The 25140-nt window shown below is 39.9% G+C and overlaps 6 protein-coding genes and 2 long non-coding RNA genes across 24 annotated transcripts in view; 6 read left to right on the top strand and 2 right to left on the bottom strand.

The window, feature by feature from the left end:
- The window catches only part of LOC116920196, a 39579-nt gene extending 27695 nt beyond the window's left edge, over nt 1-11884 (top strand). The window contains exons 1-15 of one of the 5 annotated variants that reach the window (XM_045174929.1): nt 6040-6260; nt 6505-6673; nt 6747-7097; nt 7173-7672; nt 7731-7844; nt 7924-8134; nt 8204-8694; nt 8790-8921; nt 8987-9204; nt 9379-9537; nt 9942-10244; nt 10336-10493; nt 11010-11193; nt 11330-11452; nt 11568-11884. In XM_045174929.1, the coding sequence (XP_045030864.1) occupies nt 6766-7097; nt 7173-7672; nt 7731-7844; nt 7924-8134; nt 8204-8694; nt 8790-8921; nt 8987-9204; nt 9379-9537; nt 9942-10244; nt 10336-10493; nt 11010-11193; nt 11330-11452; nt 11568-11627 (2985 nt within the window). In that variant the 5' untranslated portion in view covers nt 6040-6260; nt 6505-6673; nt 6747-6765 and the 3' untranslated portion in view covers nt 11628-11884. Of the gene's footprint in view, nt 1-6038; nt 6261-6361; nt 7098-7172; nt 7673-7730; nt 7845-7923; nt 8135-8203; nt 8695-8789; nt 8922-8986; nt 9205-9378; nt 9538-9941; nt 10245-10335; nt 10494-11009; nt 11194-11329; nt 11453-11567 lie in introns of those variants that run through there. The other 4 variants (XM_045174921.1, XM_045174937.1, XM_045174926.1 and 1 more) reach the window with 4 other exon arrangements.
- On the top strand, nt 1904-4245 carry LOC123473782 (cyclic nucleotide-gated cation channel beta-1-like). The gene is made up of 5 exons (XM_045175118.1): nt 1904-2135; nt 2244-2372; nt 2446-3434; nt 3502-3586; nt 3653-4245. Exons 1-5 carry the CDS (start codon nt 1937-1939, stop codon nt 3745-3747), a joined length of 1497 nt encoding a protein of 498 aa, XP_045031053.1. The 5' UTR covers nt 1904-1936; the 3' UTR covers nt 3748-4245.
- Nucleotides 4468-21088, top strand: LOC116918476. Of its 10 annotated transcripts, none has more exons than XM_045174981.1 (5): nt 4468-4610; nt 17516-17757; nt 17827-18094; nt 18154-18599; nt 18662-21088. In XM_045174981.1, the coding sequence occupies exons 2-5, from the start codon at nt 17578-17580 to the stop codon at nt 20873-20875; spliced, it is 3108 nt and encodes a 1035-aa protein (XP_045030916.1). In that variant the 5' UTR covers nt 4468-4610; nt 17516-17577; the 3' UTR covers nt 20876-21088. The 10 variants fall into 10 exon arrangements, with proteins under 10 accessions (XP_045030916.1, XP_045030908.1, XP_045030913.1 ...); XM_045174973.1 differs by lacking the exon at nt 4468-4610 and adding an exon at nt 16675-16828; XM_045174978.1 differs by lacking the exon at nt 4468-4610 and adding an exon at nt 16723-16828 and having other exon boundaries at nt 17451-17757.
- On the top strand, nt 12822-13677 carry LOC123473858. The gene is made up of 3 exons (XM_045175420.1): nt 12822-13195; nt 13265-13351; nt 13442-13677. The coding sequence occupies exons 1-3, from the start codon at nt 12968-12970 to the stop codon at nt 13556-13558; spliced, it is 432 nt and encodes a 143-aa protein (XP_045031355.1). The 5' UTR covers nt 12822-12967; the 3' UTR covers nt 13559-13677.
- On the bottom strand, nt 13823-14349 carry LOC123473904. The gene is made up of 2 exons (XR_006648359.1): nt 14208-14349; nt 13823-14128 (listed from the first exon to the last, which is right to left on the bottom strand). It is a non-coding gene; the product is annotated as an uncharacterized LOC123473904 (long non-coding RNA).
- On the top strand, nt 14150-16138 carry LOC123473780 (cyclic nucleotide-gated cation channel beta-1-like). Its single transcript, XM_045175112.1, has 5 exons — nt 14150-14363; nt 14470-14598; nt 14672-15660; nt 15728-15812; nt 15879-16138. The coding sequence occupies exons 1-5, from the start codon at nt 14165-14167 to the stop codon at nt 15971-15973; spliced, it is 1497 nt and encodes a 498-aa protein (XP_045031047.1). The 5' UTR covers nt 14150-14164; the 3' UTR covers nt 15974-16138.
- Nucleotides 16337-17071, bottom strand: LOC116921667. The gene is made up of 2 exons (XR_004393493.2): nt 16933-17071; nt 16337-16765 (listed from the first exon to the last, which is right to left on the bottom strand). It is a non-coding gene; the product is annotated as an uncharacterized LOC116921667 (long non-coding RNA).
- A 51-nt stretch (nt 21089-21139) lies between the features above and the next one.
- LOC123473797 lies at nt 21140-24096 on the top strand. 4 transcript variants are annotated; one of them, XM_045175154.1, is made up of 9 exons: nt 21140-21265; nt 21368-22403; nt 22468-22569; nt 22625-22817; nt 22896-23052; nt 23117-23280; nt 23330-23504; nt 23571-23743; nt 23850-24096. In XM_045175154.1, exons 3-9 carry the CDS (start codon nt 22484-22486, stop codon nt 24006-24008), a joined length of 1107 nt encoding a protein of 368 aa, XP_045031089.1. In that variant the 5' UTR covers nt 21140-21265; nt 21368-22403; nt 22468-22483; the 3' UTR covers nt 24009-24096. The 4 variants fall into 4 exon arrangements, with proteins under 4 accessions (XP_045031089.1, XP_045031085.1, XP_045031086.1 ...); XM_045175150.1 differs by having other exon boundaries at nt 22468-22582; nt 22645-22817; XM_045175151.1 differs by lacking the exon at nt 21140-21265 and having other exon boundaries at nt 21273-21380; nt 22195-22403; nt 22468-22582; nt 22645-22817.
- The last annotated feature ends 1044 nt before the right edge of the window (nt 24097-25140 follow it).

Below are 25140 nucleotides of genomic sequence, written 5' to 3'. Positions count from 1 at the left end.
TGAATTCGAATCAAAATTGAATGAAAATCACGAAAATCAGGCTTATTTTCCTATTGGTCTTATAGTTTTTGATTTAATCCTTAAAAACCCTAAATTAAGTTGTTGCGCTAACAGCACTGTTTCGTTAATTTTTGAAACGGCTGGTTTAACGAGAAAACCAATAACTAAATCGAAATCAGCGTTCAATTTCGATTATTCCGTGTGATTTTTTGAGAATTTCAAAGGATGTCGTTTTTGGTAGATTTTGACAAAAGTGGGAAGGCTATACCCTTCCCACTTTTTCATTTTTGGCCAAATTTCAAATTTTGCTTAAAATACATGAATTCGAATCAAAATTGAATGAAAATCACGAAAATCAGGTTTATTTTCCTATTGGTCTTATAGTTTTTGATTTAATCCTTAAAAACCCTAAATTAAGTTGTTGCGCTAACAGCACTGTTTCGTTAATTTTTGAAACGGCTGGTTAAACGAGAAAACCAATAACTAAATCGAAATCAGCGTTCAATTTCGATTATTCAGTGTGATTTTTGGAGAATTTCAAGAGATGTCGTTTTTGGTAGATTTTGACAAAAGTGGGAAGGCTATACCCTTCCCACTTTTTCATTTTTGGCCAAATTTCAAATTTTGCTTAAAATACAGGATTTCGATTCAGAATTGAATGAAAATAACGAAAATCAGGTTTATTTTTCTATTGGTCTTATAGTTTTTGATTTAAACGTTAAAAATCCTAAATTAAGTTGTTGCGCTAACAGCACTGTTTTCGTTAATTTTTGAAACGGCTGGTATAATGAGAAAACCAATCACTAAATCGCAATCAGCGTTTAATTTCGATTATGCCGTGTGATTTTTGGATAATTTCAAGAGATGTCGTTTTTGGCCGATTTTGACAAAAGTGGGAAGGCTATACCCTTCCCACTTTTTCATTTTTGGCCAAATTTCAAATTTTGCTTAAAATACAGGATTTCGATTCAGAATTGAATGAAAATAACGAAAATCAGGTTTATTTTTCTATTGGTCTTATAGTTTTTGATTTAAACGTTAAAAATCCTAAATTAAGTTGTTGCGCTAACAGCACTGTTTTCGTTAATTTTTGAAACGGCTGGTATAATGAGAAAACCAATCACTAAATCGGAATCAGCGTTTAATTTCGATTATGCCGTGTGATTTTTGGATAATTTCAAGAGATGTCGTTTTTGGCCGATTTTGACAAAAGTGGGAAGGCTATACCCTTCCCAATTTTTCATTTTTGGCCAAATTTCAAATTTTGCTTAAAATACAGGATTTCGATTCAGAATTGAATGAAAATAACGAAAATCAGGTTTATTTTTCTATTGGTCTTATAGTTTTTGATTTAAACGTTAAAAATCCTAAATTAAGTTGTTGTGCTAACAGCACTGTTTTCATTAATTTTTGAAACGGCTGGTATAATGAGAAAACCAATCACTAAATCGCAATCAGCGTTTAATTTCGATTATGCCGTGTGATTTTTGGATAATTTCAAGAGATGTCGTTTTTGGCCGATTTTGACAAAAGTGGGAAGGCTATACCCTTCCCACTTTTTCATTTTGGCCAAATTTAAAATTTTGCTTAAAATACATGAATTCGATTCAGAATTGAATGAAAATAACGAAAATCAGGTTTATTTTTCTATTGGTCTTATAGTTTTTGATTTAAACGTTAAAAATCCTAATTTCAAGAGATGTCGTTTTTGGCCGATTTTGACAAAAGTGGGAAGGCGGGGTGAAGCGGGGATGATTACTTCACACTTCGTTTTCATCCTACATGGATACGTTGTCAGTTTTGCCGTAAGGACAAACGGTTTCCGAGATTCCATGGCGAATTGGCGACCAGGCCGGACCCTATCGGGAACTTCCTGAACGGAGTGAGGGCCCCTAGTGACCTAAAGCAGAAGATTGAACTGTTAAAGCTTTAAAAAATGAATGCGTTTTCAATTTGCCTACAAATAAAATTTAACTTACCCTGGGGAAACCACCTCTCCTCCTTAGAAGAGATCAAAGAGGAGGCATCCGACGAGACCAACGACGACGGCATCGTTGGTGGCAAATGTCCAGAATCGTCGCCTGCGCCATCTAGCGGTCAATTTTCAGACTACGGCGCTTCATCTTTTAAGCGAGGTATGTTTTCAAATTTTTTTTTTTCTGTTTTGTTTGTTCTTTTCGTTTCATCGTCACGGAAGTAACTAACACACGGGACGTTGTACAACTTCAAAATTGAACGAACAGAATGGCCAGGTGTGCAGCTGGGAACGCTGTGCGAAGACTGGTCACCCAGTTCGGTGGCTAGCGATTCTGAAGATGTAGAAAGTGACAGAGACGGAATCTTTTCACCTGCACGGAACCAAGAAGATCACAGTAAATAACGAATTTCGAAAATTCGAAAAGAAGTGTTTTCTTTTCAACTAACATTTTCAATTCATTCCATCAGATGTACCGAAATGGAAGTCGGACGATGAATTGTACAAAGCCGATCAAGAGGAGGATGTCGCTACCGGTGAAGAAAGTTGGAAAACGTTGGACTTGAGGAACAAATCGCACCAGTCGGAACACGACTCTCAGCATCCGTTGCGCAGGACTCGGGCCCAAGTTCAACTATCCAGCGATCCGTCAGGTGGAGAAGAAGTCAGCAGCAACCGTTCCATCGCTCCTGAGCCACCGTCGCAAAATGAAGAGCGCGTACCGCCCAACTATAGCGAGCATGAAATGGAGGACTGGATTCTGGACGATAGAGAGCACGAACCATCTCCTTCCGAGTCGGAAGAGACGGCAGGAGCCACGGCTTTGCCCGCCATCAGCGAAAATAGTTACGAGTCAGATGGCGATGATGAGGAGGAGGAGGAAGAAGAGGAAGAAGAAGAAGAAGAATTTTTTGTTCCGGAAATTTACAGTCCAACGTGTGAAATGGCAACGCAAGAAGCGACCGAAAGCGATGCAGACGAAGAAGCGGAAGAAGAAAGTCTGGACACTGAATTCACCCGCGACTATTACAGACTAGTCAAATTCGAATCCAATCGGAGTCTGGCCAATTCGGAAAAGTACGACCATTGCCCGCCGGGAACTGAGGCGGCCGCAGCCGAGTCTGGCGGACCTTTTCCGCCACCCGATCGGCAAGTGGCTCTGCAAACGGTGCTGGATTTTATTGCAGAACAGCAGCGTTACTGCGCCATCCGTGAGACGGCCGACGCCGTCACGCCCGAATTGCCGCATCCCAATGGGCTGGACAAAGAGCCGACAACCGGCACTAGTTCGTTGCTCCAGTTGCGTCATCTTCTCGCTGACGACGACAGTTCCAGGGAGGCGGACAGCAGTGGCGATGAGGACAGAGACGGAAGTGCTGACCTCCACACCGGATTCTCCACTAATTGGATGCCCGTCCACAGCAACGGGGCGGAACTTGTCGATCTAAGCAACGCCGAGGTACGTCCGTCTTCTATTTACAACTGCAACCAGATCATTACTCAATACTCACGTCTCTGTTTTCTAGGTGAGGGCTTCGATGCTGGAAAAGCTGCTTAGATCCACTTCCACTTCTAGCATCAACGAGTCCAGCTCTAGCGATTCGTTTGAAGGTAAAAGACGTGGCTTTTTTCCTGTAGAGGTTGGACTTGACTATTAAATTCCCATTTGAATTGTAGGAAATGATGAAAAAGAGTTCAGTCTCGACACTAGCCAGGAATCTTGTCCGCCACCCATTGCCAGTCCAGCGGCGGGCGAGGAAAGCCAATGCTAAACAGAACAAAACAAACGAACAATGCAAACAATAAAGGACCTTCATCAGTTTTTTGAGGGATGAATCAATTTGACGGAAATTAATAACGTGCTGCTATTAATTCAATCAGCTTTGATGGTGAAAATTTTGTAAAAAAAAAATAAATAAAAAAAATGTGAAATTCAGCAAGACAATAACTCGTCGTCGTCTCGTCACAGGGTGCGGAGATTATAATTGACAAAAAAGAATGTACCTGTTTGTGATTTATTTTTCTTTCTTTCTTTCTTTTTCCTTTTTTTGTTTGTTTGTCCACATTTTGCATCCTTGACATGGTGTCTAGCCTGACCCTTCATGTTGCTCTTTTTCACTGAATTCAATTCATAATGTCTGTCGTTGTGATATGCGTTTCACTATTATTTTGATTATGACCTTCTCTTCATATTAACACGCCCTTCAACTGCAACCGGCTCGAGTGTACAAAAACAAAAGTCTAATTACTGATACAAAAATAAGCACAAACAATACAACAAAAATTGACTGCCATTCTTAACGCGTTTGCCAATTTGTTCAAATGTAATCTCAGTGTAATGAAAAAAAGAAAATTTTAAACTTTAAATGATTGGTGATTATTATTGGTTGATTTTGCATATGTTTGAAAAGGGCACCTAGTTAATTCAAAAGGTCAGTATTCTTACTTTTTGAAGAGGAACTTGAAAGGTGAAGGACGAAAGATGGCGGCTAATCTTGACCTGGCAGCAGCAAGCAAATAGCAAACATTGATGCCCGGTGGTGGTTTATATAGTTAAACTGTGTCTGAAGACTTGAAAAGAAAAAGAAAGACGTGACTTTTCGTCAACACGATTGAACCTCATGCAACAAATCTGGTAAAAGTCCTTGCTTATAAATATTCATAGCACTAAAGCTGCGTTAATGCTTCGAGAGCTATTTCTATATTCGTGCAGAGAAGGTTCTACAGGAAATAAGGGCGTTTAGGAAGAAATGTTTGTGTTATATAATAAGTTACGACAACGATGGTGTGAAAATAAGATGGAAAAAGGGATTGACAATAGCAGGAACCATCGTTTTCACGTTGGAAATCTTGGTAACACGATCAAGCTCCTCGAACTGTTGTGCCCCATTTTCGCTGTTCCCACAAAGATTTGCTTGGACTGTTTAACGACAAGTCGGACGCTGCCGTAAGTGCCAACGTGTTACATCCTTTGTCAAGGTGCCCGTTTAGTGTATACTTGATGGCGTTTCAAAGTAAGTCTAATTTCTTAACAACTGAACGCATGTTGTATTTGCGACAACGGTTGAAAACTTCTTTTTGTGTTCTATTTTCAGGCAAACTTTTCGCGGGATGTAATTACAGTTAACACTAGTAAGAGTCGTTTTGAGGACGAATGAGAGGGAACGATGCAGAGAAGCTGAATTGGAAAATGTATTGTCTCTAAATTCTAAGAATTAAGGGACAACAGACAGTAAGCAGAGCGTCACACTTGTTCTTGATCTTTTTATTTTATTGCTAGTGAATTTTAAATATTCGTAATGTTGGCTATGGCTCAAGTTTAACGCTATCGAGACTCATGGACATTTTCATATTTCAGCACGTCAATTCACCGGTTTTCAATCGTTACAACACGGGTACGCTGGTATATACGATTTGTTTACTTTTCTCCTACTTGTGGTAATTGAATAATGTGAGTTACAAAAAAGACGAGAAATAGATTTTACTGTAAAGATAGCCGTTTATCGCCGCAGGGAATGCGACATTGGACCTCACGACACCAGCCCCTCCCGACACCAGTCCCCTGTCCGCATGCCCTAAAGAATTTCTCTCCTTGGTTTTGCTAAATTATGTGGAACTTCTCACCAACGTGCATGTGAGGAGAAAAAAAACACTTGCTAGAAATGTCCTTTTTTTAGGGTTTTTTCAGTTTTAAAATTCAACCTATAAACTTGTTTTGGGGGTAATAGTAGCTAATACATTTGGGTGGACATTAGTTGCAGCTACAATTGAAATTCTCCTTTTCAATGTAGTAGGTATAAGTTGTCAACGAATTTCCTTATCTTTTAGTTGCCCTATCGGAAAACAAACAAGACAATGGAAATGTCTTATTTGTATTCCAGAATCTCATGATTGTGTCCCGTTTTTGCTATTAGATATTTTACGAGATTTTGTGGCGTTTTGTAAAAAGTAATACTTTGATACCTAAATCATCGGTTTGATGTTTTCCTGTTAGAACGACTAAAACAAAATTGAATTGAAATGGGTGGAAAGGAAAACTTTTGTCAATCTATTAAGAAAAATGTTGTAGCCGTAAGTCATAAGAAAAAAAGGAGCAAGTTATTATTTTTCAGTAGTTGCCTTATGGTTTTGCAGGCAGAGACTAGCACGAGAAAAAGATAACGTTATCTACCTGAATTTAGACTACCTTGCGATAAACAATATAAGTGAAACGGGGTGTTGGTCGCGTCTTTTTGTTTAAATCTATCAAAGGGAACTAAAGTAATTACCACAGCTTCGTAACCAGGTAAATCTTTGCGTTTATGTGAATTTGATGCATAGCAATTTAAGTAAACTTTTGTTTCTATGAATCTAATAAGAACATGAGTTTTTTTTCAATTGTTTCAGTTTGGCATATTTTCAATGGCGTTGTAATTGATACATAAATAACAAACAAGTTTCTAAACAATTGAAGATTTTAAAGATTCAACAACAACTTGCTTGATTATTTTTGCTATATCAACTGCCACCATCTTGTCACTATTTATCAGGTTGAAGACGAGCTTGTTTAGGGGAGAGGGTAAAGTAAAGTAAAGTAGTCTAAAGCAAAACAGGACCACGGTTGATGGCGGCAGGGACTGCCCCACAGTCCTGCATGTTGGGCATGTAGTCAGTTGGGACCTCCTCTTCAACATAAACAGCCGTTATCCTCTTTGCAAAGTAGGGAGATGGGGGAGGGGGTTCGTAATTACAATACGAAGTGACATTTTTTAAATTTCGTTTTTCTCTTTAGTATCTACCAGTCTGAAAAGATGGCAGATGCTGAACAACCGGAACCAGCGGAGGATTTTCTATTTAAGGGGAAAAGATTGGATTGCAAAAAAAAGATTTTCGGTGAAGGTTTTTTCTTGTTTGACGGATATTGGAAGGAAAATGAAAATGCAGGGGCTGAAAAGGAACGCGTGAAATCAAAGACTTCTAATCTAAAAAAAGAAGCTGCGATAAGAAGAATAAAAAATGAAGACTGCCTTGATGGGTGGAAAGATGTGGCCGATAAGCTCGTCAAGGACAACCTGAATAATACAACCCACAATAATATCCTACGAGTCTTTTGTTACGAGGAGGACGTTGCCAACGAATGGAGGTCATGATTTTTCACCTTTTTGGCTAAAGTATTAGTAGTGTCAAGTAAAACAAATTATTTTTGTTCGTTGTCCAGGTATTTCGCCCTAGAACCGTACAGTGCTACGTTATATGAATATTGCACTGGCCGGTACAAGGGAGCGATGCCAAATCAATCGCAAGTTCTTTATCAAATCGTTAATGGCATCTGTTACCTACATGAAAACGGAATTATCCACGGAGATTTAAATCCATTGAATGTCGTCGTTGCCGCTCATTCTCAACCTGTGCGCATGAAAATTTCAGATTCCCGATTGACCAAATTTAGTTACAGCAAACAGCTACCGGAGCTGATGAAGAGAAGTGAAGAAAGAATGATTGGTGACGGAACATCTTTGAAGAGTCTGGAATTATGTCAAAGTAAATACTGGACAATGTCGGGACAGAAAGACGTCGTGGAAAAACACGTCAATGACGATTTTGTTGCTGCTGGATGTCTACTGTTTTATTATTTGAAGAGCGCCAAACATGTTTTTGGTGATGACTTGGAATCTATCTTGAAAAACCTCAAGGAAAAGAATCCAGTCAATTTAAAAGGTAAGTTTGCATTCGTTCTTTGACTTGTGTCTTTAACAATTTTCAATTGCTCATTCAGAATTGAGTAATAATCATGTTGCATACGATCCCATCCAAAGAATGATTATTCCTGCATCAAATGGACTCAATCCGTTGCCCACAAACAAAAAGAAATTCGAAGAAGCACTTTCACGTAAGTAAAAAAACGTTCGTTTCTTATGACTTAAAGAATAATTTAAAAAATGAAATTAATTAATTCATTGCAATTTTAGTACAAGTCACTAACAAACTGCTTGGTCAAGGGTTTTTTGGAGATGTTTTTGAAGGGAAATTTAACGGCGATCTTGTGGCGGTCAAAGAAATGACGAAGACAACATCTCTAAAACAAACTATTCAAAGAGAAATGAGTACACACAAAGAGTTAAATCACGCCAACGTAGTGAAACTCTTGGACGTCGCTGATTCTGCCGACAATAGATTCACGTAAAATGGTCATCTAATTTCATTTCCAAATTTATTTGAATTAAACAATTTGTTGAAACCTCCGGATAGGCATCTGGTTTTGGAATTGTGTACCGGGACATTGACGGATTATTGCGAAAAGAAATACAACGGACCGAAATTGCCACCAGACGAATTGGTCCTTTATCAAATCGCCAATGGATTGCATTACATCCACTCGAGAAATTTGGTGCATCGCGATATTAAACCGGATAACATCCTCATTTCAATGACGTCGCCCGTTCAAATGAAAGTCTCTGATTTATCGTTTGTTAAGAAAACACACCTAGATATTTTTTCGCAGAGCGAAATTAGAGGAACTCTTCAGTGGATGGCACCTGAGAGACTTAAGGTTTTAAGTGACCCTGAAAACATGCCTGCCGAGCTCCCAGATGGAACAATCAAAAGTGACACGTTTTCATCCGGATGTTTATTTTTCTATTTCCTGACGCGTGGTAAACATCCATTTGGGAAGAATAAAGTCTCTGTCCCTGCCAATATTTTGCTAAACAAACCGGAGGAACTCGACAATTACAAGAAACGTAAGCCATTCCACTAGATATTTCTTTACGTCATTTAATGCAGCAAAGATTTCACTCTTTTTCTAAAATTCACTTAATTAAAATGTTTGAAAAAGATTTGGCGGCAGACGACGTAAACGGAAGAATCCTTGCTCATTTGATTGAGGATATGATTCAATTTGAAGAAAAAGAAAGAATCGGATTGCCTGAGGTCATAAAACAACTAGCCGCTGTATTGGACGGGATGGGTAAAAACTCAATCGTTTCATTTGAAAATGAATTGATTAAGACGATTCTTTTATTTCTTTTTTAGACAAAAGCAAATGTCAATTGAGCCTCGTTGATGTGTCGTTAGGTGGGAATTACAGAATCAGTTCCCACCCCACTGAACTGATTCTTGCATGGGCCAATGAGAAAAAGTTAATATTTTACACTGCCGAAAATTTGGCTGTTCCGTTTTCCAATTGGAGAAAGAAGAAAGAAGAAGTCACATATCAACGTCCAAACTTCGTTCGTTTGCTTGAGTGGAATGTAAGTCAATAATGGACTGACTTTTTATCCCTGATTTCGTACGGAAACATAGTCCCCTAACAACATCTGCATTTGATCTGGTTGTTACGGATAAATCTAAAACGAAATCACGGACAGACAGAAATAATTTATCCGTACAACTAAGAGAAAATATAACGTGAAATCTTGAATTAGATTAACGGGACACAACTAGCTGCTCGATTCGAAGGCGGTACTGTCGTCGTATGGAGTTACCCAGAGTGCAAAATCCTCTTTCAAAAGAAAATTCCGGATTTGATCGAAGAAATAAATTGGAATCCAACCAGACCCAACTTATTTGCTGCTTATCATAAGGTAAGTTACAATGTCAGTTTTGATTGGCCCATCAACAAACTTGGGTCCATCTTCATGTCAGTTATCTGTCCTTTACTTTATTTATTTATTTTTTGCGAAATGCTTGAAATTTCTTGGCGACGCCATTCAAAAAGAGTTGAAGTTTATTGAATACTTTCATTAACATCGTCGCTATTCTGAATGGGTCAAAAAGAAACTGTTACAGTCAAAGCATTTAGATTTGATGTTTGAAATTAACGATTCATTCCTCAAATTCAAAATTGAATTCTCCATTTACATAAAGTGAACGTGCGGAGATGTCAGTTCAGCAAAGTCAAAACTGCGCCTTTTTATGCCCATTATTCGTCAATTTATTTTTACGTTTGGCCAATTTATTTTCTTTTTCTTCACCATTTTTCGTCCAGTTCTTGCCACCCTTCTATGACCTAACCATCCAGGGCGATTGTCAAGTTTTCGTATGTGATTCATCCATTGGCGACGTCATCACCACAATTGACTGTAAAAACGTTTCGGCTGTGAAGTGGATCTCTGAAAATCGAATCGCCGTCTCTTCTTCTGGTGGAAAGATCGAAATTTTTGAAATGGAGGAAAACAATTTGACAACAACTCGACTCGTGAAAGAATTCAAACATGGAAAAGGTTGTTATAATCTGGAATGGAATGAAAGGACCCAATATTTGGCCAGTGGTGGTGATTACCAAATCAATGTAAATAATTTGTTTATTGACGTAATGGAATGAAATGGAGGAAATTGAATTTGGTTTTTCCTATTCGATTTGTCTTTTTTCTTCTTGGCAGATTTGGTCTATGGACCACGACTGGCCAATTTATAGGCTGAGGTGTCCTCTGGATGACGGCGGGAAAAAAATTGCTTGGCGCTTGTGCACAGGAAATGGGGAAGAAGAGGGCGGAATCGAAATGGCAAGGAAATCAGCCAAAAACTTCACTTTTGCTTAGTAAGTCATTTAAAACTTAAATTCTAGTTCTACCAAATTGTTTGTTTGACTGAAGGCCTTTGAAAGTGCGCGTCTATTCTTTTCAACGCGAATCACCCGATGAATCGTTGCGACTGAATTAAAATCTATTGGCCACGGGGGCGGGGATTCGAACATTTTTTTTTCTGAAATTAGTAAATTCAACTTGAAGTTTAACGAACGCAGTGTCATTCGATAGCGGATGCCAAGCGAATGGCATACAGGAAAATAAACGAAAGGAAAAAGTTAAAATGAATTGCCTAATCCAATGCGTTTCCCTGTTAGTCGTGTAAAGGAACCTGACAGACTTTCCAGCTGGTCTACCATCTGCCAAATTTAAATATCAATAAAGAAAAGTAAGCAGCTCAAGGAGGTTAAATGTCCGCAATTAAAAAGGAGTCCATACGAGGGGATAGGCATTTTTTAATGAAAAAAAAAAAAAAAAAAAAACGCTTTGTGAATTGGTGTAAAATCCTTGTCCGATGTTTTTGTTTTCAGTTACGGGTTCTTCTCATTTAGTACATCGCCCAGACAAGGTGTTTCTATTTGGAATCCTCTGGAAAGAGAACAACAACCGCGACGTCTTTCCGAAGACACAAGAATAGAAACGGTCGACTTTTCATCGGACGGTCGATTTCTTGTAGCCCGAGGCAATGAGAATTTAATGATTTGGTCAACGGAGGTGAGAAAAAACTATTAAGAAAATCATTGTTTAAGCCATGATTTAACACAATCAAACAATGCTACGCGCTTAAAGTTAAAAAATTCTTTTAACTTTAAACAAAATTTTATTTTCTCTTCCACTTTATGCTTTTCAGGACTGGGTACAAATATACGTCAACACGAAAAAGACATATAGACCAAAGAAGAATATATCATTTTTTACCACAAAATCTACAAACCTTTACGAGAATAAATTAACAGTCAATTATGAGTATGGGGTAAGTGATATCTGCTTCGATCCACGGATTTCAAATAATTCAACCTGACGATTATTTTACTATTTGACCATGTCACACAATTTATGCTCGTGCAAACCATTTTCTTTCAATGTAGGACTGTAGCTTATTTGAATTCGCGTTCGAAGAAAGTAACATTTCTGAATTGGCCAGTTAATTATCAACAGAATACGATGACAAGGACGAGGATGATGACGTGGGCGCCGATAGGGAAGACGTTAGTCCTCCAAAACGCCTAGAGGGGTCATTCCTCTAAATGGAAACTAGTGAAAAACAGGATGTCCTGCAAAAGACAAGCATTTAATATTTTCGAAATAAATCAATGATATTTTTATCCAAATGTACTGGGGCCCTTCAAACTACGTGTTGGATTTTTGCATTCTGATTGTTTTCACTGCATCGTGCGTCTAGATTTGATTGTTCGATTTCGATTTCGGTAAACGTGTTCGATTTCCATCAGCAAATTGCATTTTTTTTTTCTGTATTTTCTACGACCTACGAGATTTTTCATTTCTTGCCTTCTAGATGTTATGTCACATTGAAATTGTTTCAATAACATAAAAAAATGGAAAAACATTGTCGAATCAGGAAACTCTGTCAATTTGTTCCATAAAAAAACCATTTTCTCTCACCAAGGGCAAAAGCAGACAGACTGAAAAAATAATTTTCACTTCTTTGTTAATAAACTGTCACACATCCATTGCTATTTACTGGAATGTAAGGCAGAATACTCGCCATTTTACCATAAATCTGGATCGTCTTGAATCGGGACGTACCGACGGAACTGGGCCTGGATGTTTTCGGGTAGGGAACTCATTTCTACCATGTTCCGAAACAGACCAGGTGGCAAGAAACCAATCAAAAGCGTAGCGTGTTGCTCCATGATTCTTCTTCGTTCCTCTGCGATCGCTTCGTCTTCGGCCTGTTGACGCAATTCTTCCATGCGTCGTTCTTCCTCCTTCTCACCCAATTCCAATTTCTTCAGCTGACGTCGCTCCTCTAGTAGGTTAGAGGAGGAATCCTCTGGAAAACGAACAAAAGTCACGACGCCTTACTGATGATCCGCGATAAATGCGCTAGCATTTTCATCGTATGGTCGATTTCTTGAAGCCGGAAGTCGTGGGACATAAATCATTTGGTCAGCGGAGGTGAGAAAACAATCGGTTTAGAATGTCATTGTTTTAGCCATGATTTTACAGAATCACACAATGCTACGCGCTTAAAGTTAAAAGAATTCTTTTTACTTTTATTTTTTACTTTTTTCATCCAAATGTATTGTAGCATTTTAAAATACTTGTTTGATTGTTGCATTCTGATTGTATCCACTGCATTGTGCATCTAGATTTGATCTGATTTTCATTTAGAGGTGAAAGAATCTAACCGATTGCAAGAGAAGGAATATTTCACAAGCATTTTCTCAGACGACGGACATTCGGTTTGTGATTGTCGCTGAGGTAGTCGTCTATTTGGGCTAAATGGAAGTGTCTTACATCCGATATGAAGTTAATGTTCTTTAACGTCCTTTTGAACTCGTCCCAATGGCTTCAAATGTTGACGAGTTCACTGGATTTCGCCCCCATTGCGGCACCTGGAACGGATGTCATTGGCTGCTGTGTTGTCCGCATTTGTTCCAGCAGGATTCACTTGTATCTGGAACTTCTTCTACCTGAAGCCACTGGAAGAGCACGTCTGATTCACCTTATAAACTTTAGAACTCCGCGCTACGTAAAAAGGCTATTTAACGAAATTCATTCGTGCAAAATTATGTCTAATATTTTGTCATTTTTGTTTTAGGTTTTGGGCGCTGCCAAGTTGTTGCGATGGTTTCCTCTGTCTGGCAATCGACACGCATGCCTACGCCAACAAGTAAAGAAGCTTAAGGTAAGCTTCAATATCTTACTACTCTGACTCATGATGATGAGAAGAGACGATACACTTTGATATTTTTTATTCCCGTTTGTCCTTATACAGGTGGTGCCATTAGGGTCTACTTATTTCCTTCTTCTGGTATGTACACCATGTCGTCATTATTATTTCGGATTTTGCTGTCTAAGATTATGGTTTCATTTAATGTGGGCAACCTCCTGATTGTCCCATTTTTTTTCTTTACCAATTTCATGCGGCTGTCGATGACGTGAACAAGATCACTACCTACTTTTTCTAGTGGCAAATTTTACGATTCAATTCATTGCTATTTGTTTCTTAGAACAACTTTTTAGACTAAAAAGACTAAATTTTAATAAATGATTAAAATAGCACAGCGTGGTTTCGATCCACGGACATCTGGGTTATGGGCACAGCACGCTTCCGCTGCGCCACTCTGCTATATCTACTCCTACACTTTTCCTGTTCTAACCAGTATGACTTGTTTATTTTCGCCAAATGTTTTCAATTGGAAGAAGAACATTTAACGAAGACGACTAATAATTTAAACATAATCAAGAACTAGTGAAAGGCATACTTGAAAGATAAGGAAGGAACACTGGCAAAACTGATTCACTCCATTGCAGCTTGTTGCCCACGGCCAGGATAAGATTCCTCAGATAGACGGGCGGGACGCAATATAAGCCTTTACTGGCATACAAGGAAAGTTGACGTTTCTTAATTTCCCGATTTTCTACAATGCAGAGATTGGTTTTGCTATTATCCAACAATGACCTAAAGCAGAAGATTGAACTGTTAAAGCTTTAAAAAATGAATGCGTTTTCAATTTGTCTACAAATAAAATTTAACTTACCCTGGGGAAACCACCTCTCCTCCTTAGAAGAGCTCAAAGAGGAGGCATCCGACGAGACCAACGACGACGGCATCGTTGGTGGCAAATGTCCAGAATCGTCGCCTGCGCCATCTAGCGGTCAATTTTCAGACTACGGCGCTTCATCTTTTAAGCGAGGTATGTTTTCAATTGTTTTTTTCTGTTTTGTTTGTTCTTTTCGTTTCATCGTCACGGAAGTAACTAACACACGGGACGTTGTACAACTTCAAAATTGAACAAACAGAATGGCCAGGTGTGCAGCTGGGAACGCTGTGCGAAGACTGGTCACCCAGTTCGGTGGCTAGCGATTCTGAAGATGTAGAAAGTGACAGAGACGGAATCTTTTCACCTGCACGGAACCAAGAAGATCACAGTAAATAACGAATTTCAAAAATTTGAAAAGAAGTGTTTTCTTTTCAACTAACATTATCAATTCATTCCATCAGATGTACCGAAATGGAAGTCGGACGATGAATTGTACAAAGCCGATCAAGAGGAGGATGTCGCTACCGGTGAAGAAAGTTGGAAAACGTTGGACTTGAGGAACAAATCGCACCAGTCGGAACACGACTCTCAGCATCCGTTGCGCAGGACTCGGGCCCAAGTTCAACTATCCAGCGATCCGTCAGGTGGAGAAGAAGTCAGCAGCAACCGTTCCATCGCTCCTGAGCCACCGTCGCAAAATGAAGAGCGCGTACCGCCCAACTATAGCGAGCATGAAATGGAGGACTGGATTCTGGACGATAGAGAGCACGAACCATCTCCTTCCGAGTCGGAAGAGACGGCAGGAGCCACGGCTTTGCCCGCCATCAGCGAAAATAGTTACGAGTCAGATGGCGATGATGAGGAGGAGGAGGAAGAAGAGGAAGAAGAAGAAGAAGAATTTTTTGTTCCGGAAATTTACAGTCCAACGTGTGAAATGGCAACGCAAGAAGCGACCGAAAGCGATGCAGACGAAGAAGCGGAAGAAGAAAGTCTGGACACTGAATTCACCCGCGACTATTACAGACTAGTCAAATTCGAATCCAATCGGAGTCTGGCCAATTCGGAAAAGTACGACCATTGCCCGCCGGGAACTGAGGCGGCCGCAGCCGAGTCTGGCGGACCTTTTCCGCCACCCGATCGGCAAGTGGCTCTGCAAACGGTGCTGGATTTTATTGCAGAACAGCAGCGTTACTGCGCCATCCGTGAGACGGCCGACGCCGTCACGCCCGAATTGCCGCATCCCAATGGGCTGGACAAAGAGCCGACAACCGGCACTAGTTCGTTGCTCCAGTTGCGTCATCTTCTCGCTGACGACGACAGTTCCAGGGAGGCGGACAGCAGTGGCGATGAGGACAGAGACGGAAGTGCTGACCTCCACACCGGATTCTCCACTAATTGGATGCCCGTCCACAGCAACGGGGCGGAACTTGTCGATCTAAGCAACGCCGAGGTACGTCCGTCTTCTATTTACAACTGCAACCAGATCATTACTCAATACTCACGTCTCTGTTTTCTAGGTGAGGGCTTCGATGCTGGAAAAGCTGCTTAGATCCACTTCCACTTCTAGCATCAACGAGTCCAGCTCTAGCGATTCGTTTGAAGGTAAAAGACGTGGCTTTTTTCCTGTAGAGGTTGGACTTGACTATTAAATTCCCATTTGAATTGTAGGAAATGATGAAAAAGAGTTCAGTCTCGACACTAGCCAGGAATCTTGTCCGCCACCCATTGCCAGTCCAGCGGCGGGCGAGGAAAGCCAATGCTAAACAGAACAAAACAAACGAACAATGCAAACAATAAAGGACCTTCATCAGTTTTTTGAGGGATGAATCAATTTGACGGAAATTAATAACGTGCTGCTATTAATTCAATCAGCTTTGATGGTGAAAATTTTGTAAAAAAAAAAATAAATAAAAAAAATGTGAAATTCAGCAAGACAATAACTCGTCGTCGTCTCGTCACAGGGTGCGGAGATTATAATTGACAAAAAAGAATGTACCTGTTTGTGATTTATTTTTCTTTCTTTCTTTCTTTTTCTTTTTTTGTTTGTTTGTCCACATTTTGCATCCTTGACATGGTGTCTAGCCTGACCCTTCATGTTGCTCTTTTTCACTGAATTCAATTCATAATGTCTGTCGTTGTGATATGCGTTTCACTATTATTTTGATTATGACCTTCTCTTCATATTAACACGCCCTTCAACTGCAACCGGCTCGAGTGTACAAAAACAAAAGTCTAATTACTGATACAAAAATAAGCACAAACAATACAACAAAAATTGACTGCCATTCTTAACGCGTTTGCCAATTTGTTCAAATGTAATCTCAGTGTAATGAAAAAAAGAAAATTTTAAACTTTAAATGATTGGTGATTATTATTGGTTGATTTTGCATATGTTTAAAAAGGGAACCTAGTTAATTCAAAAGGGTAGTATTCTTACTTTTTGAACAGGAACTTGAAAGGTGAAGGACGAAAGATGGCGGCTAATCTTGACCTGGCAGCAGCAAGCAAATAGCAAACATTGATGCCCGGTGGTGGTTTTTATAGTTAAACTGTGTCTGAAGAGAAAAAGAAAGACGTGACTTTTCGTCAACACGATTGAACCTCATGCAACAAATCTGGTAAAAGTCCTTGGTTATAAATATTCATAGCACTAAAGCTGCGTTAATGCTTCGAGAGCTATTCCTAGATAACGTGGATCATTAGCGTCTTAAGGTACACCCACCCACACTGGAACTTTATAGGGCGTTTTGTGGCTGTCCACTTGAACAAAACAAGACGTCCACACGGAAAATTTAGGGCGATATAAGTAGACAACGATATAATAGCCAAAAGGCGTCAGAAGTTCAATCGTGGACGTAGCTTAAATCATGTAATGAAATTTGAATGGAGGCAAACCGGGAGTTAAATAGATTTTGGGATTCTAGAAAGCCTTTGTGCTGCACTCCCTGGTGGTCAAAATCAGCAGTCCTTGAGATTCGTATTCAAATTCACATGTGGGCTAGATAAGAAGAGAAAGAGAGGAGTTGTGGCAGGCAAATCTGTCTTACCTTCTCCTGCTAATACCGCCAAAATGGAAGACTCGTGTTTTTAGTAAATGGTATAAATTGACGCGTTTTTCAACAAAATTTCCTGATTAATGTGAGCAAAGGTATTAGTCGTATTACCCATTCCAAACTTATCTTCATATGTTTTGTCGGAAGTCATTGTTGAAATAACTACGTTTTCCACATGTTTGTTTAGTACAAGTATGCTGTGAAGATTTCAACCAAAAAGAGACACAAAATTAATGTTATTTGATTTAACAGCCAGATCCATCTTGGAGTTTTCCTAAGTTTCAGTAAAGGACACTGTTATTTCATCATCCATAATGCAAGTAGATCGTAAATTATTTGCTGAGAAGCTTAAAGCTTTTAAAGATGGGCCAAATCAGCAAACACAAAGTAGTCCGGGTTTTGGAATGAAGGTTCTGGAGAATGTTAATCAACGGATGCTACCAAGCTTATCCTTCAAAAGCTTAGGAGAAGTTTCCGTTCCAATTCTTTCAGAGGTTAAAATCAAACAAAAATTATTATCTACCTTGAACTTTTTTAAAACTTTGTTTCCTTTTTTTCTCAAGGATTTAGTAAAATTGAAATCAATTTCAGAACCTGTTCACAACCTGAAAGGACTGTGGGAAATAGAACTACAATCTGATATAATGAAGAAGGAGGATTCTCACTTCGCTAAATATCTCAACCAAACTATTCCCCTTATGATTGACCTGGTACTAAGGCACTTAAAACTGAGCAGAGAACAAGTGCATGGATTGAGTGTCCGACCACGAAAATTAACGATTATGGAACCTGGAACTGGGACGAGAATCTATCCGACGAATAACACCCCTGGTAAAAAAACAGTAACTTGGCATAAAGCAACTTATCGAATCCTATTAATTTGTTTTCAGAAGTCTTTGCCACTATGATTGTCCAACTTCCGTTTCAAGGTGGCCATGAAGGTGGCGCTATCAAAGTGACTCGAGAAGATCAACTATGCTCATTCGAAAACTCACGGGATAGCAGCAGATTGTTCTACTACACGATTTTTGTGTCAAACGCTTCGTGTCAAATGACCGAATTGAACAGCGGGTCGAGGGTGATGATAATCTTCGATCTTCTTTGTTCTAACCCTTCAACGTTATTTCCTTCAACTACATACTTGAAAGATGTTGCTAGTATTTTGCTAGAACTGAGTCCTAGAGGTCCTGATCGCCTTTTGGCCATTCCGTTAGAAAAGGAAGAAATTTCGTTTTCTTCCTTGGCTCCTGGAACTCGTCGTCTGCTTGATCTATTTATTTCTATGAATTTTCTTCATGTTCGGTTGGCCCTTGTCTGCCACTACCGCATGGGCAAGGTTAATAATTTCATTATACGTCATCGGCTTAGTTCGCTATTTAACCACCTTTCTTTCTGTAGGCAAACCAACGAATGGGATGCCCCTGTTGTCTGAGACGTAAATGTCCCTGCGAAGAAGTTGTTATGGTCGGAATATCCAAAGAAAAGATTTCCACGACCAAGTGGCTCGACCCGTTGAATCAAGAAATGCATTTCGATAATCTAAACATCAACATGGAAACAGAAATAGTGGGCGATGGGCCTATCTTTTTCGAAAAACCGACCGAAGAACTTCTTCAAGCTGGGTCGTGTTTACTGGAACAATGGTTTTATCGGCCCATGCTAGTTATCTGGCACAAGGAGCGCTCTGTGCAACTTGACTGTTTCCATAGGTTTGATATTCTACTGGAAACCCTAGAACAACAAACAAAAGAGGAAGTTGTACGTTCTTTGGATGAAGTCATAACGTTCTGCCAGCAACATCCTGGTATTGCCTGGAAGACAGAAAATGCTAGCACCCGTTTGCTGAAACTCTGTCTCCGACATGGTGCGAATGACAAGGTCATTCGGTTATTGGAAATTCTAGGAGATACTGAAGGAATTCTTACTGAATCCCTGGCGGATCTCCTAGCCGAAGTGATTTCATCCATCGACTGGAATTTATGCAAGAGTTCCATAGAAAAACTGATCTGTTGCCATCGTGCTCAAGAACAAATGCGCCACTATTCGCGCTTGACCCTCACGTTGCTGAACGTGGGAAGTTACCAAGCCGCTACGGTGATCATGAGCAAGATCTGCACGATCTTGTCCACTGGCAACGTCATGGCTCTACTCGAAATCCCTGTTTTGGCTGCCTGTATTGACGTGATGGTAACGTTCGACGAAAATCTCGTAACCAAACATCCACAGCGACTAGCCAATCTCGCAGCGCATATGAAAGAAAAATGGACAAGTTTCGTGACTGTATTCCAATTGTTAACTCATGTCCAACAATTCCTGGACGCGCGACCATCCGAACGCATTCCAGACACCGCGGTTTTATGGTATTACAATCTTTGTCTTCATCTTACTGGATTAGTTATACTATCCACTCCGCCGGAAACAGTACTCTCAGCTTTAAAGCTTCTCGTTTCCAGCGGCGATTCCACATTATCCGAAGCCCTTGTCAGCCAACTCTCTAGCAAAGATAACCAGGAAAATGGAGTTCTGCGTCGTGTAATTGCAACAGAAGCCTTCTGGAAATTCGTTGAAGAGTCTACGGAGTATAAGAAAATTGCGACTCCATTAATCGATAATCGGATTCAATGGCTGGTTGCTATTCCTAAACCTGTAGCCACTTGGGCAGTCCCTAATGCCTCAGTTGTTGGCCACCCTTTAGTTGAACAGTTTATGCGCTCAAACGAGAGATCAATGACCTACTCCAATTTCAACAACATCCAACATGCCCGCAATTGGATGAGAAAGCATTATCATGAGATCTGCCATTATGCTGAACTTGAAGTGGGAGGCGCTGGAGGCAGGGCTTATTGTGAAATCACCAAGTCGAAAATGCGTTACGTTGGAAGTGACGTGAAGGCTGCTCTATGCCATAAAGAATTGATGGAGTTAATTGAACAGCGTCTGAAGAAACTTGGTGACGCTCTCTACTCTGTCGTCAAGAATGAAGAAACCAATGAGATCTGCGCGGTCGAGGTTCTCCAATCTAGAGGACCAGTAACTGAAACTGCCCATGCATCGGTAAAGAGTGGTCCCTACACAACCGTATTGCCACATACCCTTGTTACCTCAAATCCCGTGTTCCTGAATGGAGCAGGGACGCAGTCAGTTAGGCTCATGTCCAACGTCCAGCTGGCCGTGAAGACGCCTACTTCTGCTGTTCAACAAATGATCGTCAAACCCACTGCAACTCCTCCAAAACCGGCAAGTACGGAAAGTTGTGCTGCTGCAAAGACAACCGTAAAGAATGTGGCAGTCATTACAAAATCCAATGCTGCCATGATTCTTCCTCTGAATCAAGTGAATCATCAAGCTTTTCCTTCCCCACAGTCAATCAAATTTCCTGTAGAACACAAGTCTAATATTCCTGTTGTCAAACCCTTGTTATCCGCTAAAGCCTCCTCGCCAATATCAACTCCCAAAAGGCCACGAGTAGCTAAGAGACCCCTCGCCTCGGTCATGATTTTGCCATCCAACGTTAATCCTTCAGCAGCTGCCGCTAATCCGCATGAAGCCCTCCATGCAAAAGAAGAATCGATTTCCTCGCCTGCCAAACGAATAAAATCGGATCTTGTTTAATTATTTGAGTATCAATAACTTGGAAGCGTACTTCATATTGTGAAAGTGTTCATTGAATCATTTACGTTTTACTGTTTTTTGCCGGTTTTTGTTTCTCTGTTCACCTGATCAAGTTTAGCCTTGTACTTTTTAATGTGACGTCTATAATACTGTTTTAATGTGTGTTTTTTTTTAATATGGACCAAGATAAAGTTACTTTTCAACCTTTTCCAACATCAGTGTCAGCATCAGTTTTTCTTCTTTTGCAAAATAATGATAGAAAAACTTTTTCTTTATTCTCAACGCCATCTATTAGGCTCTCCTTCCCGCTATGTTTGTCGTTGTCGCTACTTGGAGGGAACGCGAAAAACTATGCAGAGCTCCACCATTGACCACGTTGACTTGTTCAAGGTAACCAAGCCTGTGCCCCTGTGGATTTAACTTTTAGAAATCAAGTTACTCTTTTTACCAAAGACTAAATCTGGTTTTCTTTTTATCGATTGGGAAATTCAGCCTGACATCCTTGGTAGGTTGTTGGTCGCCCATATCCAATGGAATAACTGATATTTTACCTGTCTGGCGACTAAACGTGATTGAAATGAGTCTGCAATCTGCATTTGTCCGAAAATAACATTCTCGCAGATATCGAGTATAGACTCTATTTGGTTACTACTCTATCACCACTTTTCTTGTCTGTAAAGTCTTTGTTCTAAAAATGGTGACGCCTGCGTTGATGGAACAGGAACCGTCGTTTGCATTGGTTAAAGGAATTGATCGATTGCTAATTTAAAAGTGTGCTCTAGAAGCAAACGGGTTTGTTAGGTCAAAGTGAGATGACACAAGGTAAAATGTGTTGTGTCTGGAAAACTGTCCATGGAAAGGTGTTGGTGGTGTGACGTTGTTGTTTTATTCTTTCGCTGCGTAATTGTTCCCTTCTCGTGTTGTAGTTCAGAAAATCTTTCAAGCAAATTAATCAAGTCGTTCAATGCATCTTAGGAGGTATCCTTTAATCTCGTCGAATCGCGACATTCTTATCGTCTATTGTTGCACATGTTGAAAACTTGTTTTCGTAGTTATTGACAGCAGTTGATTATTTTTTTGCATGATGCTGTGTTTCTTGAGTGTCACGGAGTCTGTCGGAAGACCGGTCTAAAGACACGTCTTACGATTGCACGCAAGTTTATTTCACAATTCAGTTATCAGTAACATCATTTTGACGCCGGGATTCGAAAGAATTCCTCCAATCAGCCGCAAAGTTTCCAAAGATTATTTTTTATTTTTAGTTTTATTGAATTTGTCTTTCTATCATGTCTTTTACTGCATATTTAAATGAATTCAAGGGAATTGGAGATCACAGGTTTTGGGCACCAAAAATACTGTCTCATCTTCAATGCCTTTCGTCCATGGTAATCCTGTCGATGACCGCCGACCAAACAGTCGTGTTTGGTCTCGGATCTCGTAGCTTCCTTTTTTTGTGTTCTTTTTTACCGAATTCCCACGTAGTCAAATGGCGAATGTGACTGCCAGGCACAATATTCTTAGTCTGTTGGTGAGTAATCAGTTCTTAAATGGTAATTTAAAAAAAATTTTAATTGGCTAATGGTTTTTCAAAGATTTGCTTAGTGGTGAATGCTTTGCAATCCGAGAATAATCTACAGGTTGTGGATCGAAAGCCAACAGCAGAGTGGCAGCTTTCTCCTCGTAGAAGTGATTACGTAATTTCCTACGGTACATCTTCCAACTATGTCTCTTTATCTTCATCTTAATAAGGTTGGCAATCGTTTGTCCAGTCGGCCGTAATGGTCGGGCAATGTCCTACGGTACCATTCAACCCTATTTAGATTCCAGGAAACATCTAAAGTTACAAACCGGACATACCGTTACCGTCATCGCACTTCATGGCCAGCGTATTCAAATATCATGCTCGGTTGTCAACCTCACTAGCAGCGGAAGTTATTTGGAAGTGAGTTCCCTTATTTCTCCTAGTTCTTCATTGATCACATTCGCTTAATTTTTCGATTACAATTTATGTTGGTGATAGTTCAGAGAGAAAGACGGAGACATCGCTAAACAACCTGTCATCAACCGAGTGTACACATCAAAGAGCAATACAATGGCCGTCTATTCTCAAATCGTCAAAGATGCTGATTGGTTTAATTGCAAGTGGAAGACCACCGATTCCTATCCCATCCATAAACGTAACTATTGATGTTTTAGACCTTCTTGGTTGTTATGTAACCTGAAATCACTTTTCACTTCCAGTTTGTCGTGACATCGAGGCAAAAACCATTAATGGAGCCATCCAGTCCATGGATTTAGCAGAAGAATCGCACAGATTTTGCACGTTCTCGATCGTCGTACCTCTTGATCAACACGTTCAAATATCTTGCTCTGTCGTTAGCCTCGCCAGCGGATGCGGATTGAAAGTGAGACAGTTAAATAATCACAATAATCGTTAAAATAACTTTATCATAGTTCCACGAGGAAAGGGGCTGGATGAACGAGGCCGGCTTGATTTCTACCCGGCCAATCATAGACAGGAATTATACTTCAAAAGGAAATAAAATGGTCATACAAGCTGATAGCTTCGACAACAAACGATGTCGGTTTGACTGCACGTGGAAGACGACCACAACACCTACATACCGACGTAATTGCAATTAACACAAAGTTAATACCCTAGACTGAAATGCATGCCTACTTTTGTTATTTTCAGTTTGTTTCGATAAGAGAGCAAAATCTCCCAATGGAACCATCCAACCATTAGACGATGCAGGAATGGATGGGCCTAGATTTTGTCCCTTTACTATTACCGCAGCACGCACTGATCAGTTGATACGAATTTCATGCTCGGTCGTCAAACTCACAACTGTACTAAGTTCACTGAGAGTGAGTTGCTTTTCCATTCGTTTGAAAGAACCTTTCGTTGTTTCGTGTCTATGAGTCTTTAGATGAATGTTCTTTATTATTAATCGACACGTTGCTTTGTTATCAGTTTTACGACGGGCGGGATGCCGGAGCCAATGTTATTGCTTATCCACCAATCGCCAACAAAGTTTACACTTCAAAAGGTAATACACTTGTTGTATTTTCCTGGAAGTTTGATGATGACTGGTTTGATTGCGAGTGGGCGACTGTTCAAGCATCTAGTTAATTCTACTATTGTCATGAATTGGGATGATTTAAAGGTTCGGACGTCTTGGATGGTACTATTTAACTCAATAAAGTGTATTGGACTTTGATTTATCGCATCTGTTTGTGCTCTTACTAACTAAGCGGGGATAAATATCTCGGTTCAACCTCAATTGTCATTTATCCAGCAGTTTCAAGGCTCCGAGACCATCTGGGACGGGTAGTCGTCATTAATAACGACTATGAGAAAGCCTTTTTAAATATTTCTAATCTAGCAAAGACAATGTTGCAAAAGTCTGGGGTGAATTCCAACTGTCATTCCCTATTCCGTTACGCCAATAAAACTAGTTTTCCTTCGAGGGAGTACTTATCTTAGGTCTTCGGGGCGTCAACCTATATATATGTTGAAGACTGATGATGCATGATTCCCGAAAGTGAAACATTTCAAAATCTAGTTCGTTCCAGAGATGAAAAGATCCCCTCCTATTTCACCACTTTTGTCTTTTTTTTTGTCTAACAACAGAAAAATAGTCATAATTAGATTATGACATCTTTTTCTGTAGTTGATCGCTCTAATTTAATGAGGATCGAGTGGAAGTAAATGCATTCCTGCTTTGTTGCTTTGGCGCCATTGTTACAACACAATACAGCTTGGTGTCGTTTATTCACGGGAAGTTTTCGCTTCAAATCATTTTCAACATGTATTTTTCTTTCCGATTCTCACGTGATTCACTGATTTTCAAAGTGGCCTAGCAAGTAAGAAAGTACTTATAGTTTTAGACTTATTTTTTTTTTTCGATATTCATGAGGTTGCAAGGTGATGAGGACAACCAGGAGACAAGTAATCAGAAGAAACCTGTTTCAATGCAAATCAAACTTCAGAACCGTGTCTAGATCGATATCATTCTAATTTTGGCGTTCCTTTCCAAATTCTAACTGTTTCAACAACAGGGCTGGTACTACTCACGGTTTTGTGAATATCTTAACAGCAACTAAAGAGTTCGCAAACTGCTTTGGTATTTCAGGATGCCATCGGATTTGTAACAGTTATTTCTAAGACGATATCAGGATTGTCCCGTTTGTTTGGTTTCAGATTGCACCTAGTATAATCATAGCCCACTGGATGTAATAGCTAAAGCCTGGAGCTTCCCTAT

This window comes from Daphnia magna, linkage group LG1 (genome assembly GCF_020631705.1).
Source record: "Daphnia magna isolate NIES linkage group LG1, ASM2063170v1.1, whole genome shotgun sequence".
Taxonomy (NCBI): Eukaryota; Metazoa; Arthropoda; class Branchiopoda; order Diplostraca; family Daphniidae; genus Daphnia; species Daphnia magna.
Note: the sequence above shows the minus strand (reverse complement) of the source record. Positions and strands in the feature narration are given on the sequence as shown.

Coding starts and splice junctions, on each gene's coding strand:
- LOC123473797 (XM_045175150.1), top strand. CDS start 22,362: ATGGCGAATGTGACTGCCAGGCACAATATTCTTAGTCTGTTG. Junction 23,505..23,570: donor CACAACACCTACATACCGAC/GTAATTGCAATT, acceptor TGTTATTTTCAG/TTTGTTTCGATAAGAGAGCA. Junction 23,744..23,849: donor CTGTACTAAGTTCACTGAGA/GTGAGTTGCTTT, acceptor CTTTGTTATCAG/TTTTACGACGGGCGGGATGC.
- LOC123473782 (XM_045175118.1), top strand. CDS start 1,937: ATGAATGCGTTTTCAATTTGCCTACAAATAAAATTTAACTTACCCTGG. Junction 2,136..2,243: donor CGCTTCATCTTTTAAGCGAG/GTATGTTTTCAA, acceptor TTGAACGAACAG/AATGGCCAGGTGTGCAGCTG. Junction 3,435..3,501: donor TCGATCTAAGCAACGCCGAG/GTACGTCCGTCT, acceptor TCTGTTTTCTAG/GTGAGGGCTTCGATGCTGGA.
- LOC123473780 (XM_045175112.1), top strand. CDS start 14,165: ATGAATGCGTTTTCAATTTGTCTACAAATAAAATTTAACTTACCCTGG. Junction 14,599..14,671: donor ACGGAACCAAGAAGATCACA/GTAAATAACGAA, acceptor TCATTCCATCAG/ATGTACCGAAATGGAAGTCG. Junction 15,813..15,878: donor CTCTAGCGATTCGTTTGAAG/GTAAAAGACGTG, acceptor TTTGAATTGTAG/GAAATGATGAAAAAGAGTTC.
- LOC116918476 (XM_045174981.1), top strand. CDS start 17,578: ATGCAAGTAGATCGTAAATTATTTGCTGAGAAGCTTAAAGCTTTTAAA. Junction 17,758..17,826: donor CCGTTCCAATTCTTTCAGAG/GTTAAAATCAAA, acceptor TTTTTTCTCAAG/GATTTAGTAAAATTGAAATC. Junction 18,095..18,153: donor TCCGACGAATAACACCCCTG/GTAAAAAAACAG, acceptor ATTTGTTTTCAG/AAGTCTTTGCCACTATGATT.
- LOC123473858 (XM_045175420.1), top strand. CDS start 12,968: ATGAAGTTAATGTTCTTTAACGTCCTTTTGAACTCGTCCCAATGGCTT. Junction 13,196..13,264: donor ACTTTAGAACTCCGCGCTAC/GTAAAAAGGCTA, acceptor TTTTTGTTTTAG/GTTTTGGGCGCTGCCAAGTT. Junction 13,352..13,441: donor AACAAGTAAAGAAGCTTAAG/GTAAGCTTCAAT, acceptor GTCCTTATACAG/GTGGTGCCATTAGGGTCTAC.